The sequence below is a fragment of the Thamnophis elegans genome, chromosome 13 (genome assembly GCF_009769535.1).
Source record: "Thamnophis elegans isolate rThaEle1 chromosome 13, rThaEle1.pri, whole genome shotgun sequence".
Taxonomy (NCBI): Eukaryota; Metazoa; Chordata; class Lepidosauria; order Squamata; family Colubridae; genus Thamnophis; species Thamnophis elegans.
Genome location: NC_045553.1, coordinates 23,923,909 through 23,939,869, shown reverse-complemented (window position 1 = coordinate 23,939,869; position 15,961 = coordinate 23,923,909). Strand labels below are relative to the sequence as shown.

At 45.4% G+C, this 15,961-nt stretch overlaps 1 protein-coding gene across 1 annotated transcript in view; it reads left to right on the top strand.

Moving 5' to 3' along the window:
• The first annotated feature begins 12,814 nt into the window (after nucleotides 1-12,814).
• The window catches only part of CNNM4 (cyclin and CBS domain divalent metal cation transport mediator 4), a 72,775-nt gene continuing 69,628 nt past the window's right edge, over nucleotides 12,815-15,961 (top strand). The window contains 2 exon segments of the mRNA XM_032230070.1: nucleotides 12,815-14,274; nucleotides 14,277-14,327. Coding sequence (XP_032085961.1) covers nucleotides 12,870-14,274; nucleotides 14,277-14,327 — 1,456 coding nt within the window. The 5' untranslated portion in view covers nucleotides 12,815-12,869.

The following is a 15,961-nucleotide window of genomic DNA, read 5'->3' as shown; positions in this document are numbered from 1 at the left end:
TTATTTTATTTTATTTTTTTACTAACAGAGGAGGACTGAACATGCTTTTGGAAAGAGCAGAGCCGGTGGGCGAGGCTATTTCTCCTGCTGTACGGTGGAAGGAAATGTCAATAATAGGATCAAAGAGAAAGCAGATTCCAAATTTAATCAAAGGAGGGCAAGATACGGAGGAAGAGGAGGAGATAACTGGGTAATCCAGCTTCTCTTCCCAGAAATTTTACATTACATGAAGTCCTCAACTGACAATCACAGGTGGGGCCGGAATTTCCATGGCTAAGCCAGGAGGCTTGTTAAATGAATAGCGCCGGATTTTACAACTTTTTTTTGGCCATTGTTGTTAAGCGAATTGCTGCAGTTGTTAAGGAAATTGTATGGCTGTTAAGTGAATCTGACTTTCCCCATTGCTTGAGGGAAGCCGACTGAGAAGGTCTCAAATGCGAATTATGTGACACCAGGATTCTGCAACCATCATAACCATTATAAAAAAAAAGACTTTGCCAGACCTCGAATACAGCTTGTCTGCCTGGAATCCACACTGTATATTGGACATTAATATAATTGCATGGGTCCAGAGCAGGGGTGGGGTCCGGCCGCCATTACTGGTAGTAAAAAAATTTTGCAAGCTTATTGAAAGTGGAGGCCAACGATCTAGATCAGTGTTTCTCAACCTTGGCGAATTTAAGTCCTGTGGACTTCAACTCCCAGAATCCCCCAGCCAGCACAGTTGAAGTCTACAGGACTTAAAGTCGCCAAGGTTGAGAAACACTGATCTAGATGGCTCCTTTCATAAGCACAGTAAACACTGCCCCATTCAAGATAGGATATTTTTTAGAAAAGAAGGTGGAAGATATATGTTAAAATTAAATATGTATATTGAAAAGGAATTATAAATACCATCAACATAAAATGGAGCTCGTTCAGAGGCTGAACTACACCAAGAAAATGAGATGAAGAGTGAAAAGTAGAGGAGAGAGGTAAGGGAAGAAGAGAGGGATGGGAGAGAGGGCAAGTGGGGTAAGAGGAGGAGAGAAAGGAGGAGTGGAAAGGGGAGAGAGGAGAAGGAGAGAGGAAGGGGAAGTAGAGAAGAGAAGGATGACAGACGGAAGAAAGGAGGTAGGGAGGAGGAGGAGGAGAGAGGGAGAAGAAAGTGATGGATAAGGTACAAATACGGTGTATGGAGAGCAGAAGAGCCAATAATCGTTTTGGGAGTTGATGGTAAGACAAATTGATGTAAACATTTAACAATACAATATGATGTTGGTTATATAATAGTATACATGTGGTTATTTGTTATGAAAATGAAAAAAAAATATGGAAAAAAAGACACGATTTTTCGAAACCCCCTTACAGCAATTTTGACAGCTAACAAAAGCAGAGTGTTTGGATTAGAGAAAGCAGCCCCTCACCCAAAAATCTAACCCAGGACATAAGCCATCAGACACAAATAAGAATTACCCAACAGAAACTATGAAGATCCATCCACCTGTTCAGCCAGTAGTTCAGCTGACTCAGGAACTGCATGCTTTGTGTGTGGTTTTGCTTGATCAATAAACTTTCCTTCCAATCAGCCTCCATGTTGCTTCCAGCATCTTTATCTCAACTTGGAACCGAACCAGATGGATTTTCCTTCAACACTACTATCCTGGTAAAAAGGAACGGTACAGTGGCCTAGAGGTATAGCTCTCGCCTCACCATCAGGAGGCTGTGTAAATTCAATCCTAGGTAGAGGCAGATATTTCTCTCTCTAGGCACAATGAGAATATATCTGCTGAACAAAACTCTGCACTGGCGTCAGGAAAGGCATCCGGCCAGTAAACACTGTCTTGGCACACTGAGAATATATCTGCTGAACAAAACTCCACTATGGCATCAGGAAAGGCATCCAGCCAGTAAACACTGTCTTGGCACACTGAGAATATATCTGCTGAACAAAACTCCGCACTGGCGTCAGGAAAGGCATCCGGCTATTAAAACGCTCTGCTAGCTGCATTCAGTTACCCAGAGTTCACCTTGCAAGGGATGATGGGGTCATTAAAAGAGAATGATGACTACTATCCTGGTAAAGAATTCTTAGGAAGACAGAACTCACTTGTCAATTGATTTTAAGAAACTGTTTAGCAGTCCCCAGTAAGAAGAAACCATCCGTGCCGAAGAATAAAATCTATAGCGTGATTCAAGTGTGATCAGATTTTGGGGGACAGCTAGAGAGATGGATGATTAATATTAATAATATTGATTATGCCTCCCGAAGGGCCCAGAGTACTGCACACAAAGAAATAAAATCAATCTTGGATAATTGGAATGATACTGTAATTATCTGATCTATACCTTTACCTGAAAAAGGAGTTGATAAAATCTTTCATCTAGCAAGGCGAGGTAGTGAATCACTTTTTTACAAGGTGTGATGAAATGTAATGTTTTATGTAAGAAATACGCAACCTAGATGTGCTGACCTAGGCTTTCCCAAAAAGCATGAAGCAGATTCCTGGTCCCGACAAAGCCCCTTTTATTAGACGAATGTGAATTTCTCTCATTCACACTCAGCAAAGGCCTGGCAGACAGTCTTTCAAAGATAAATTTATGGCCACAAACCTTATCTAGCTTGGAAATCTGCCATATAAATATTGTCCAAACACAGTACTGTGCAAGGAAAGACTGGGCACAGAGTCTCTGAGATTCACGGACAGATCTTCACACTCCTGAAACAAACAAACAAATGAACAAATTGTCTCCTGCAAACTCCACTCCCCTTTCGCTCCTTTTTTATTTCCTCTGGGAGGGGACATTCATCGTCCACCTGTGGCCTTACTCCCAAGTTGACCCTGATTTCTTAGCTGTTCTTTTCTTCTGGCAGCTCTGCGCATGCGCACACTGGGAACAGGCTCCAGCTGTTCCTTTGCCTCACTAATGTCTGATTCTGAACTGATAACTGGCAAACGACTCTTGCCCCCTCTCTGCCTCCGACACAGAGCCCTCATCCAAGCTTTCCCCAGACTCCAGGACTGGCCCATCTTCCTCCCCAATCTCCTCACTGTTCAAATCTGCCACCACCTCCGCTGGCCACTGACAGGCCACAACATTAGAAACAGTGGTATCAAACATTGTGGGCCTATTAAAACATACCAAGACAATGTAAATGTTTAAAAAAAAATGAAATCAAATTTTAAAAAGAATACAGGTTGTCTTTGAATTACAACCACAATTGACCCCGAAATTTATGTTGCTGAGCAAGTTCAGTGAGTTTTGCCTCATATTACAAACTTTCTTGCCACTGTTGTTATGTGAATCCCTGCCGTTATTAAGATAGGGACATGGTTGTTAAGTGAATCTGGCTTCCCCCATTGGCTTCGCTGGTCAGAAGATCACAAAATGGGATCATAGGACCTTGGGACACTGCAACCGTCATAAATATAAGTCAGCTGCCGAGCATCTGGATTTTAATCATGTGATCACAGGGATGTGGCCATTGTTGTTAAGTATGAAAAAACAGTCGTAACTCACTAACCTTAACCAAACTGTTGTAAGTCAGAGATTACCCATATAAAAAAAGGGGAGTTTGAAAGACACTAACGTGGCTCCGATCTTGAGTTTTTTCTACCCTTCTCCATCCTGTTGGAAGGAAAGGTAAAGGTTCCCCCCGCACATATGTGCTAGCCGAAGAACCAAAGAGTCAGCGCTGTCCGAAGAAACAATGGGAGGGTTGTATCTTCTTATTCTTGATTAATGTATTTTATTCTCCTTATGTACCCAGAGAGCATCTGCACCAAAGACAAATCCCTTGCGTGTCCAATCACACTTGGCCAATAAAGAATTCTATTCTATTTCTGTTTCATTCTATTCTATTCTATTCTATTCTATTCTATTCTATTCTATAGAATGTATCTTGTCTTTTTATGTACCCTGAGAGAATATGCACCAAAGACAAATCCCTTGTGTGTCAAATCACACTTGGCCAATAAAGAATTCTATTCTATTCTATTTCTATTTCATTCCAATATTGTATTCTATTCTTTTCATTCCAATATTCTATTCTATTCTATTGTATAGAATGTATCCTATCTTTTTATGTAGACTGAGAGCAAATGCACCAAAGACAAATTCCTTGTGTGTCCAATCACACTTGTCCAATAAAGAATTCTATTCTACATAGATGAATCTTGACAGACTGCAACACTGGCCCCATCTAACAAAATGAAATTCAGGGTAGAGAAAAGTAAAGTCTTACACTTAGGCAAGAAAAACCAAAAACACACATGTAGACCGGGTGAAACCAGGCAATAATAGTAGTACACTAATTTGGAGAGAAATCTTGGAGTCTTAGTGGACAACCAGTTAAATAGGAGGCAGCAGTGGGGGACAGTAGTCAAAAAAGCCAATGCAATCCTAAATTGCATTAACAGAGGGATACAATCAACATCAAGTATGGTACTAATACCATTCTATAAAGCCACACTTGGAATACTGCATTCAGTTTTGGTCACCACATTATAAAAAAGATGTTGTGACTATAGAAAAAGTGCAGAGAAGAGCAACCAGGATGATTAGGGGGCTGGAGGCTAAAACATACGATGAACGGTTGCAGGAATTGGGCATGGCTAGTCTAGTGAAGAGAAGAACCAGGGGAGACGGGATAGCAGTGCTCCAATATTTGAGGGGCTGCCACAGAGAGGAGGGGGTCAAGCTATTCTCCAAAGCACCTGAAGGCCAGACAAGGAACAATGGATGGAAACTGACCAAGGAGAGATTCAACCTAGAAATAAAAAGAAAGTTTCTGACAGTGAGAACAATCAACCCATGGAACAGAAGTTGCTTTTGGAAGTTGTGGGAGCTTCATCAGTGGAAGCTTTCAAGAAGAGATTGGACCGCCATCTGTCAAAAATGGTATAGGGTCTCCTGCTTGGGCAGAGGGTTGGACTAGATGACCTACAAGGACCCTTCCAACTCTGATAAACTGTTAAAAAATGTCTTCCGTTGTCTCTTTCAACAAAACTGCATGAGAGTTAGCTTCTCTTGCAAGAGCATTTCAAAATTATGGGGCTGCCCCTAAGGAGACCCTGTGTCTATTAGCATTGAGGCAGGTGAAAGAAGATGAACCAAAATATCACCTGCGTATATGAGCCCCCAGGCACTAAATTCTTACTAGCTTCTGAGCATTAATACATACTTATTCTATACTTTTATTAAGTTTGATTTTATTTACTCAGTTTGTGTTAACGTATATTACTGGAACAGTGTGGCAAGACGCTGTAAAGGGGGGGCAAGAAGCCAAGCTTGGATGTAAGATAGAACAGAGGTGAAACTGCCGATAGCTTAAGACATTATAGGAACTTTGTAGGGAAGGTTGTTGAGAAAGTGGTGGCCTCGCAACTCCAACGGTCCTTGGATGAAGCCGATTATCTAGACTCTTTTCAGTCGGGTTTCAGGCCTGGTTACAGCACGGAAACTGCTTTGGTCGCGCTGATCAATGATCTCTGGCGGGCCAGGGATAGGGGTCACCCCTCTATCCTTGTGCTTCTTGACCTCTCAGCGGCCTTCGATACCATCGACCATGGTATCCTTCTGCGACGGTTGCGAGAGGTGGGGGTGGGAGGCACCGTTTTGCGGTGGTTCTCCTCCTACCTCTCGGACAGGTTGCAGTCGGTGTTGGTCGGAGGGCAGAGATCGACCCCAAGGCCCCTCAAGTATGGGGTGCCGCAGGGTTCGGTCCTGTCCCCCCTCCTATTTAACATCTACATGAAGCCGCTGGGTGAGATCATACGCCGGCACGGGATTAAGTATCACCAATATGCAGACGATACGCAGCTGTATCTGTCTGCCCCGTGCCAACTCAGCGAAGCAGTAGAAGTGATGTGCCAGTGCCTGGAGGCTGTTAGAGTCTGGATGGGAGCAAACAAGTTGGCACTCAATCCAGACAAGACCGAGTGGCTTCTGATGTTCCCTCCCAAAGATTGTCCAACTGCTCCATCTCTCAGGCTGGGGGGGCGAAATTATACGCCCCTCAGACAGGGTTCGCAATTTGGGAGTCCTCCTGGACCCACAGCTGACTCTAGAACACCATCTGTCGGCTGTGACCAGGGGGACCTTTGCCCAGGTTCGCCTGGTGCACCAATTGCGACCCTACCTGGATCGGGAGGCCCTTCAGACAGTCACTCACGCCCTTGTGACCTCAAGACTGGATTATTGTAATGCGCTCTACATGGGGCTGCCCTTGAAGAGTGTTCGAAGACTCCAATTAGTCCAGAATGCAGCCGCGCGAGCGATTGTGGGTGCACCAAGGTACACCCACGTTACACCTATCCTCCGCGAGCTGCACTGGCTACCTATCAGTCTCCGAATCCGCTTCAAGGTGCTGGTCGCTACCTATAAAGCCCTACATGGCATCGGACCTGGGTACCTGAGAGACCGCCTCCTGCCGATTACCTCTCTCAGACCAATTAGATCGCACAGGTTGGGTCTCCTCCGGATTCCATCTGCCAGCCAATGTCAGCTGGCGACTCCCCGGGGGAGGGCCTTCTCTGTTGCAGCTCTGGCCCTCTGGAACGAGCTCCCTGTTGAGATCCGGATCCTTACTACCCTCCCGGCCTTCCGCAAAGCCACCAAGTCCTGGCTGTTCCAGCAGGCTGGGGGGAGCTGAGAAGCATCTACCTCCACAGAAATTGTGAATGTTGGTTTTGTTTTTAATATGTTGTCTTTGTCTCATTCCCCCCTTTCCCTTGTCTTTTGTGAGCCGCCCGGAGTCCTCCGGGAATGGGCGGCATACAAGACAAACAAACAAACAAACAAACAAATAAATAAATAAATAAATAAATAAATAAATAAATAAATGTCTCTTTTTGTAACATTCCAAAATGAACCTCTCTTTTTTGAAATGTCATGTTTGTCTCTTGTATGGAAACACCTTGAGAAAGCTCAGTTTGGAGCACAGTATAAAACTAACGTCCTGGGCAGATCTTGGTGTGTTAGCACTCTGAACTCGATGCATCAATAAACCTGTATCTCTTTTACCTTCGTAGTCTCATGTCCCGTTCTTATAATTGATATGTGGTAAAAGCTACTGGCTGCTGCTACACCATGACTACTGTTACAACATCAGCCAGAACGGAGAGTGAAATAGTGAATCTGCCTACTGGGGAAATCAGATGCAAAACAGCAACTCTATTGATGTTTGATGCCCCACAAAACAGGTATTAATCACCTTTCACACAGAAGCCTTCCAGGGATGGCTGCCCTCCCACACAAGGTGCTAATAGGGTGTGGGTGCTTTCTCAAGTGAGTTTCATCCCTGCCAGGAAGCTAAGTTGCCATGTTGTTGTTAGTTGCAAAGTCGTGTCCAACCCATCGCGGCCCCATGGACAACATTCCTCCAGGCCTTCCTGTCTTCTACCATCCTCTGGAGTCCATTTAAGCTCTAGCTGACTGCTTCAGTGACACCATCCAGCCACCTCCTTCTCTGTTGTCTCCTTCTTCTTTTATCCTCCATCTTTCCCAATATTAGGCTCTTCTCCAGGGAGTCCTTCCTTCTCATTAGGTGGCCAAAGCATTTGAGTTTCCTCTTCAGGATCTGGCCTTCTGAAGAGCAGTCAGGGTTGATCTCCTCTAGGACTGACCGGTTGGATCGCCTTGCAGTCCAAGGGACTCGCAGGAGTCTTCTCCAGCACCAGAGTTCAAAGGCCTCCATTCTTTGGCGCTCAGCCTTCCTTAGGGTCCAACCTTCAGAGTCATCCATTGCAACTGGGGAAACCATAGCCTTGACTATATGCACTTTTGTGGGCAGGGTGATGTCTCTGCTTTTTAGTCTGCTGTCTAGTTTTGCCATCGCTTTCCTCCCCAGGAGCTTCTTTTAATTTCTTGGCTGCAGGTCCCCATCTGCGATGATCTTGGAGCCCAGGAAAATAAACTCTGTCACTACCTCCAGTTCTTCGCCATCTATTTGCCAGGAATTGGGGAAAGCCTTCGAAGCCTAGAGAAGGCAAAAACGCCCCCCCTCCTTGCTGTGGAGCAGGAGGCCAAGTAGGCCACATGGGAGGGGGTTTGCGTATGCATGCGGGGGGGAGATTTTTGCACATGCATGCACAGGAGGCAGGCACATTGCATTGTGGGTGTGGGCATGCATGCATGATAGCACGCACACATGATTTCGGCATGTGAGGAGAAAAAGGTTACCCAACTCCCTTCTTGAGCAGGAGGTTGGACTAGAAGACCTCCAAGGTCCCTTCTCGCTCTCTTCTAATTGATTGATATGTCTTAGTCTCCAGCCCCGTTCATCTTTGTTGCTCTTTTCTGCCTTCTTTCCAGAGCCTCAACATCGGCTACTATTAAAATGGGAATAATCAATTTATTTCTTCTTTTAAAAAAAAAACACCTTAATTATCTTTTGCAAGGCAACATTCATTTGCGGGGGGGGGGGGGGGAGATCAAAGAGAAAATGCAAAGGAAGCTCACAATAGGGGAAGGTTCCAGTTTTTCCAACTCCTGTCATTGTACATCTGGGGAACGAAGCCATCCTGATCCAAGACACCCTCTGGAGATCCCCTTCACTACAATCATTTTGTTCATCTTTGCATCTGATCTTTTTTGTGTTACGGATGCCTTCCACCCACCTGTGCCCATTGCTTCATTTCTTTATTCATAATGGGTGTTATAAATACACCCTCGCATGGAATGACAGATGAGTCAGAGACAGAGAGAGAGAGAGAAAGAAAGACAGACAGACAGACAGACAGAGATTGAGGAAAAGAGATTGAAAGAGAAACATTGATTTCATACATAATTCTCATCTTCAGTCTATAAATCTTAGTCCTTGCTTATTTTGGGTCTTTCCTTTTTTGTTCCAACAATTAGTAATATTTATCCCAGATCTTATAATATTCTGATTCGTCTTTCTTTGAAATCACAACAGTGAAAAAGTATAAGACAAGAACAAAACAACATGGAGGCAAAGACATTGCCAGGATGGCTGCACTGTGTCCAATGTTTTAATGTGTGTTTAATAAAAAAAACTTTTTGGAAGAGATGGACAAAAGCCTTCTGTAACCAACTGATACACTTTCTACAGTATGTAAAGAAGGAAGATTTTATCTGTTGTGTTTGTTTTGAAAATAAAAAATAAAAAAAACCTTTTTATTTTAAAAAAATCTTTTTTTTTAAAAGAGAAAGTTTGAGCAAGACAGAGAAAGAGGGGGGAAATGAAATTGTGAGAAAGATTGAGAGAGAGGGGGGAGAGAGAATTGAGGGGGGGAGAGGGAGAAAGTAATTGAGAGGAAAAGAGAGAGAGAAAGGGAGGAAGGGAGAGAGAAAGAGTGGGCTATTGGATGATTGCTAGCAGGCACCCTTGTTTGCAGTACAAGGTGGAGGTACAAGCATGGGTCATTTTTCTGGCCTGGCAGAATTGATTAATTTCCAACCATTGTTTCATGTCTTGCCCTCTGGTGTTTTGGAAAATAAGGGGACCCCATTTTCTTTGTGGTAGCTCCCCAAATGCTGAAATTCTGCTATCACGTCACCCCCCCCCCCAATTGTTCTTTTCTTTAGACTAGCCAAACCCAAATCCTGCAGCCGTTCCTCATATGTTTTAGTCTCCAGGCCTTTGATCATCTTAGTTGCTTTTCTCTGCACTTTTTCCAAAGCCTCAACGTCTGGTGCATCTCACCCCATAAGAACGGAGGCCTTTGAACTCTGGTGCTGGAGAAGACTCCTGTGAGTCCCTTGGACTGCAGGGCGATCCAACCTGTCAGTCCTAGAGGAGATCAACCCTGACTGCTTTTTAGAAGGACAGATCCTGAAGAAGAAACTCAAATACTTTGGCCGCCTAATGAGAAGGAAGGAGTCACTGGAGAAGAGCCTCATGCTGGGAACGATGGAGGACAAAAGAAGAAGGGGACGGCAGAAAAGGAGGTGGCTGAATGGAGTCACCGAAGCAGTCATGTAAACTTAAATGGACTCCAGAGGATGGTAGAAGACAAGAAGGCCTGGAGGAACATGGTCCATGGGGTCGCAATGGGTTGGACACAACTTTCCACCAACGTGTCTACCATCATATCCATTTCATGTACTCATAATCTTGTATATACTATTATCCTATACATGCTTGACAAAATAAATAAATAAATAAATAGATAGATAGATGATAGATAGATAGATAGATAGATAGATAGATAGATAGATAGATAGATAGATAGATAGATAGATAGACTAACAACAAGCAGAATAAAGGCCAAAGAGGGAAGGATTTGGTCATTCCCAAGGGGTTCTCTTTGCAGAACCTTAAACTAAGCCTAATCCTGTTCAAGCCAAGAGAGACAATTGATTTTTATATTTATTTTCCTGGGGAATTTTACCTGTGTTTGGGTAACCCTTGCTGGGTTTGGATGGCTGGGATTGAATAAGGATACAGATGGTGGATCATCGATGGCGTTACTTAAACATCTTGCGGACACATTGCACAACAAACCTTTTCAAAACAAGAGTCATGCAGAGCAAATCAAAATACCTTCACTAAAATAAAGTGATTGAAATAGTTAATAATTATTTTTATAATTATTTTATAATTTCTTTCTACAGAGGAATTATTGATTCTGTCAGCTGCACCTCTATAACTGTCTGGTTTGGTTCTGCAACCCAACAAGACAGACACGGACTTCAATGGAAAATCACAACTGCAGAAAAAACAATGGCTACCAACCTGCCTTCCAATGAGGACATGTAACACTGCACAAGTCAAAAAGAGGGCTGTGAAAACATCTACTCACATCCTGGACATAAATTGTTTTGACTTCTACCCTCAAAATGACGCTATATAGCACTGCACACCAGAACAACTAGACACAAGGACAGTTTTTCCCCAAATGCCCTTACTCTGCTAAACAACTAATTCCCACAACACTGTCAAATTACCTACTAAGACTGTATTGCTACTATTCTTTATGTACACTTGAGACCATAGGCACCAAAGACAAATTCCTTGTGTGTCCAATCACACTTGGCCAATAAAGAATTCTATTCATTCTATTCTATTCTATAGAACATATCTTGTCTTTTTATGTACTGAGAGCATATGCACCAAATTCCTTGTGTGTCCAATTACACGTGGCCAATAAAGATTTCTATTCTATTCTATATTCTAATATTTCTATTCTATTCTATTTATTCTAATCTATTCTATTTTCTATTCTATTCTATTCATTCTATTCATCTATTCTAAATTCAGTTCTGTTTTATTCTATATTCTGTTCTATTCTGTTTTCTATTCTCTATTGTCTTGCCTTCTACTTTCTATTCTATTCTCTATTCTTTTCAATTCTCGTCTATTTTCTATTCTATCCTATCCTATTTCCTATTCTATTTCCTTTTCAATTCTCTTCTCTTCTATCCCTTATTCTATTCCATTCCATTCTACTTTCTATTCTATTCTGTTTTCTATTCATTTCAATTCTCTTCTCTTCTATTTCCTATCCTATCCTATCCTATCCTACCTCCTATTCTATTTCCTTTTCAATTCTATTCTATTATCTTCCATTCTATCACTTATTCCATTCTATTCTCTTCTATTCTATTTCCTATTCTATCATATCCTATCCTATCTCCTATTATATTTCCTTTTCAAGTCTATTCTATTATCTTCTATCCCTTATTCCATTCTATTCTATTCCCTATTCACTCCCCTCGGGGAGTCCCAGCCTTAGGATCCTATTTTCTCTTATCTTTCTTGTTTCCCTTAGTTATTCTTGTTGAAAAGTCCCCCTCAAAGGCCCAAACGAGAAGCCAGGATCACCGCATCCTGGTTCCCTGGTCGAGGAGGGCGGGCAGGTGGCTGCAAGTTGTGCAAAGCAAACCCCGCTTGCTTCTCTCCCCCACGCCCATACATCCCCTCCTCCGGGCAAGGAAAGCCCCTTTGCTGGCGCCTAAGGAGCAAGCCACCTCGCTCCCACCGCTTCCCCGTTGCGTGGCTTTGGCAAATCCGGTCCTGATCCAACCGCGATGCGATTTGCCCGCTTTTTAATTTAACATGACATGTTGAACCCGGCTAATTGAGGCTTAAGTCGAGAGCTGCGGGTCCGGTTTAGTTTCGGAGATCTGGCGTTGCCAACAACGTTGCTTTTAAACACACACACAAACAAACATACACACACTTTAACAGCTGCTGTCGGTAGGTGGAAATTCAACAGGTCAGCTTGGAGACGAGGGAAGGATTGAAGTTTGCTGGTGCTTTGTTCCTATTTAATTGACCTCTTGGCCTTTTTCTTTAAATGGAAGGGAAGAGAAGAGAGAAATAGGATAAAATTAGAATAGAAAAAATAGAATAAGAGAATAGAGAAATAGGATAAAATTAGGATAGGATAGGGTAGAGTAGAATATTGGAATGAATAGAACAGAACAGAACAGAATTCTTTATTGGCCAAGTATGTTTATTTGAATGTTTGTTTATTTCATTTATATGCCGCCCTTTTCCCCCGAAGGGGACTCACCCCGAAGTATGATTGGATACACAAGGAATTTGTCTTTGGTGCCTATGGTCTCAAGTGTACATAAAAAGAAACAGAATTTATATAATTTATTTATCCCCCCCCCTTCCTCCTTTCCCACTCCTTTAGCCATAGTTATAGCATAGTTTAGCCATAGCGGCTCCCTCCGCACCGCTTCTACGCCGGGCGCCTCCTTAAAAAGAAAGTAAGCAAGCCCCGCCCAGCCCCTCTTCTCGGCGCCTCCTTAAGGGGCTCCCCCGGGAGGGGGACGAAGAGGGGGAGGATGAGCGCAGGGAGGGGGGCGTGCCGTGCCGTATGCAAAGCAGCTGTGACGAGTAAGCCCCTCCCGCCTCGGCGCCCAAAACTTGCTTCTCCGCGCTCGCCGCTGCCTTCCAAGCCAGGCGGATCATGGCGCTGCGCCGACCGGGGACCTTGCAGGGCTCCGGGGACGAGGCCGGGCAGCGTCTCCCCTTGCGGGCCAGGCTGGTCCTTCCGCTGTTGCTGCTGCTGTTCAGCCGAGTCGGCGCCGGCGCCGGCGCCTCCCCCGAGCGGCGGGGCCCCGTGGTGTTCGGCATGCGGCTGGAGGGCACCGACCGGCCGCTGTTCGAGCTGGATGAAGCGGAGGAAGCGGGCGTGCTGCAGGTGGAAGAAGGCGCCAACATCGTGTTACGCCTCTACGGTCTGGGCTTGAGCCCCCGCGCCTACCAGGGGATCTATTTCGCCGAGGTGGGCATGCCTGGCACCGCTACCACCACCAATGCCACCTGGGCCAGGGGTGCCAATGCCACCTGCCCGGAGAAGACCCAGGACCTGGTGGTGCATGCCCACGCCGGCCTCAGCCGCTCCACCTCGGCCCTGGTGGGCGTGAAAGTGCAGCGGCTGCGCAAGGCCGAACGCTCCAAGCTCTATGTGCTGTGCACGCGGAGCGATCCCGCGCAGCCCTGGCTGCGCCTGGAGGGTGAGGATGCCTTCCTGCGGGTGGTGGAGGAGAAGCAGCACCTGCTCCCTCTCTGGCTGCAGATCCTGCTGCTGTTGGCCCTGCTGGTGCTCTCTGGCATGTTCAGCGGGCTGAACCTGGGCCTGATGGCGCTGGACCCCATGGAGCTGCGCATTGTGCAGAACTGCGGCAGTGAGAAGGAGAAGCGTTACGCCCGCAAGATCGAGCCCATCCGGCGCAAGGGCAACTACCTGCTGTGCTCCCTCCTGCTGGGCAACGTCTTCGTCAACACCACCCTCACCATCCTCCTGGATGACTTGATTGGGTCGGGCTTGGTGGCCGTCATTGTATCCACCTCGGGCATCGTGGTCTTTGGGGAGATCGTGCCCCAGGCGCTCTGCTCCCGCCATGGTTTGGCCGTGGGGGCCAACACCATCATTCTCACCAAGTTCTTCATGTTCTTGACCTTCCCCATCTCCTACCCGGTCAGCAAGATCCTTGACTTTCTCTTGGGTCAAGAAATCGGCACCGTCTACAACCGGGAGAAGCTGGTAGAGATGCTGAAGATCACAGAGCCTTACAACGATCTGGTCAAGGAGGAGCTGAACATGATCCAGGGAGCCCTGGAGCTTCGGACCAAGACGGTGGAGGGCGTCATGACCCCCATTCACGACTGCTTCATGATCGACAGTGACGCTATCTTGGATTTCAATACCATGTCTGAAATCATGGAAAGCGGCTACACCCGTATCCCTGTCTTCGAAGAGGAACGGTCCAACATTGTGGATATCCTCTACATCAAGGACTTGGCTTTTGTGGACCCCGATGACTGCACCACCCTCAAGACCATCACCAAGTTCTACAACCACCCGGTCCATTTGTCTTCCACGACACCAAGCTGGACGCCATGCTGGAGGAATTCAAGAAGGGTAAGTCAAAAGGTGGAAGGTGGTATCTGTCTGGGCAAGTTGCCTATTACCCTGGGTGCTTTTGTTTGCCCGGGGCATTGTTGGCAAAGAGGCAGCTTCTTTTGCACACCTCCAGAATGATAGGCAGCATGTTTTTTTTAAATCCTGGTGGCCAGGATGCAACCTGATTACCTCCTCCTAGCCAAGGCTTCTAATGCAGAATGTGATGGCCAAATCCAGCAGAAGGATTCATAGGTTCTTGAGGGTCCCTAAGAGACCTGTAATTCATTTGTCTCATGGAGTCTGTTGCGCTGTTTATTTTTTTATTTTTTTGTTGTTGTTATTTGCGAAGTTATGTCTGACCCATCATGACCCCATAGACAACGTTCCTCCAGGCCTTCCTGTCCTCTACCATCCTCTGGAGTTCATTTAAGCTCACGCCGACTGTTTCAGTGACTCCATCCAGCCATCTCATTTTCTGTTGTCTCATCCTTCTTTTGCCCTTCATCCTTCCCAGCATGAGGCTCTTCTCAGGGAGTCCTTCCTTCTCATTAGGTGGCCAAAGCATTTGAGTTTTCTCTGCAGGATCTGGCCTTCTAAAGAGCAGTCAGGGTTGATCTCCTCTAGGACTGACTGATTGGATCTCCTTGCAGTCCAAGGGACTCGCAGGAGTCTTCTCCAGCACCATAGTTCAAAGGCCTCCATTCTTTGGCGCTCAGCCTTCCTTAGGGTCCAACCTTCACAGCCATCCATTGCAACTAGGAAAACCATAGCCTTGACTGTATGCACTTTGGTTGGCAAGGTGATGTCTCTGTTTTTAGTCTGCTGTCTAGATTTGCCATCGCTTTCCTCCCCAGGAGCAAGCCTCTTTTAATTTCTTGGCTGCAGTCCCCATCTGCAGTGAGCTTGGGGTCCAGGAAAATAATTCTGTCACTACCTCCATTTCTTCCCCATCTATTTGCCAGGAATTGAGAGGGCTGGATGCCATGATCTTTGTTTTCTTAATGTTGAGTTTCAAGTTGACTTTTGCACTCTCCTCCTTCACCCACATTATTTATTTAGCGTATGGCAAAAAATGGACTTATAGTGGTTCAAATGTTAATGTCCAATCCACCCAGCCAGTCAAGGGCAGGGTGGTCTTATGTTGAAAAAAAAACAGACCTTGGGCTGGTGTAAGCTCTTGATGGACATTCAGACACAATGTGATGGATATATTGTTGAGCATCGCAGTCACACTGAGGGGTAGAGACAAGGCCCCTCTTAAACAATGAGTCTTTGCAGACACTATGTTGGGTATGGATCAGTGGTGAAATTCATTTTTTTTTACTATGGGTTCTATGGGTGTGGCGTGGTATGGTTTGGTGGGCGTGGCAGGGGAAGGATATTGCAAAATCTCCATTCCCACCCCACTCTGGTGTCAGCCAGAGGTGGCATTTGCTAGTTCATTGAACTATTCAAATTTTCCGCTACCAGTTCTCCAAAACCTTCTGGATTTCACCCCTGGTACGGATCCTGTTCAGAGTTCACCAATGCTGGCGAGGAAGGTCAGAACTTGGCACCTTTTGTGTAGGGTCATCTACGTAACTGCCTGTATCTGGGCGTTCAGTAGCCCATTTGGTTTTCCACTGTGTGTTGATAGAAAAGAATAGAATTCT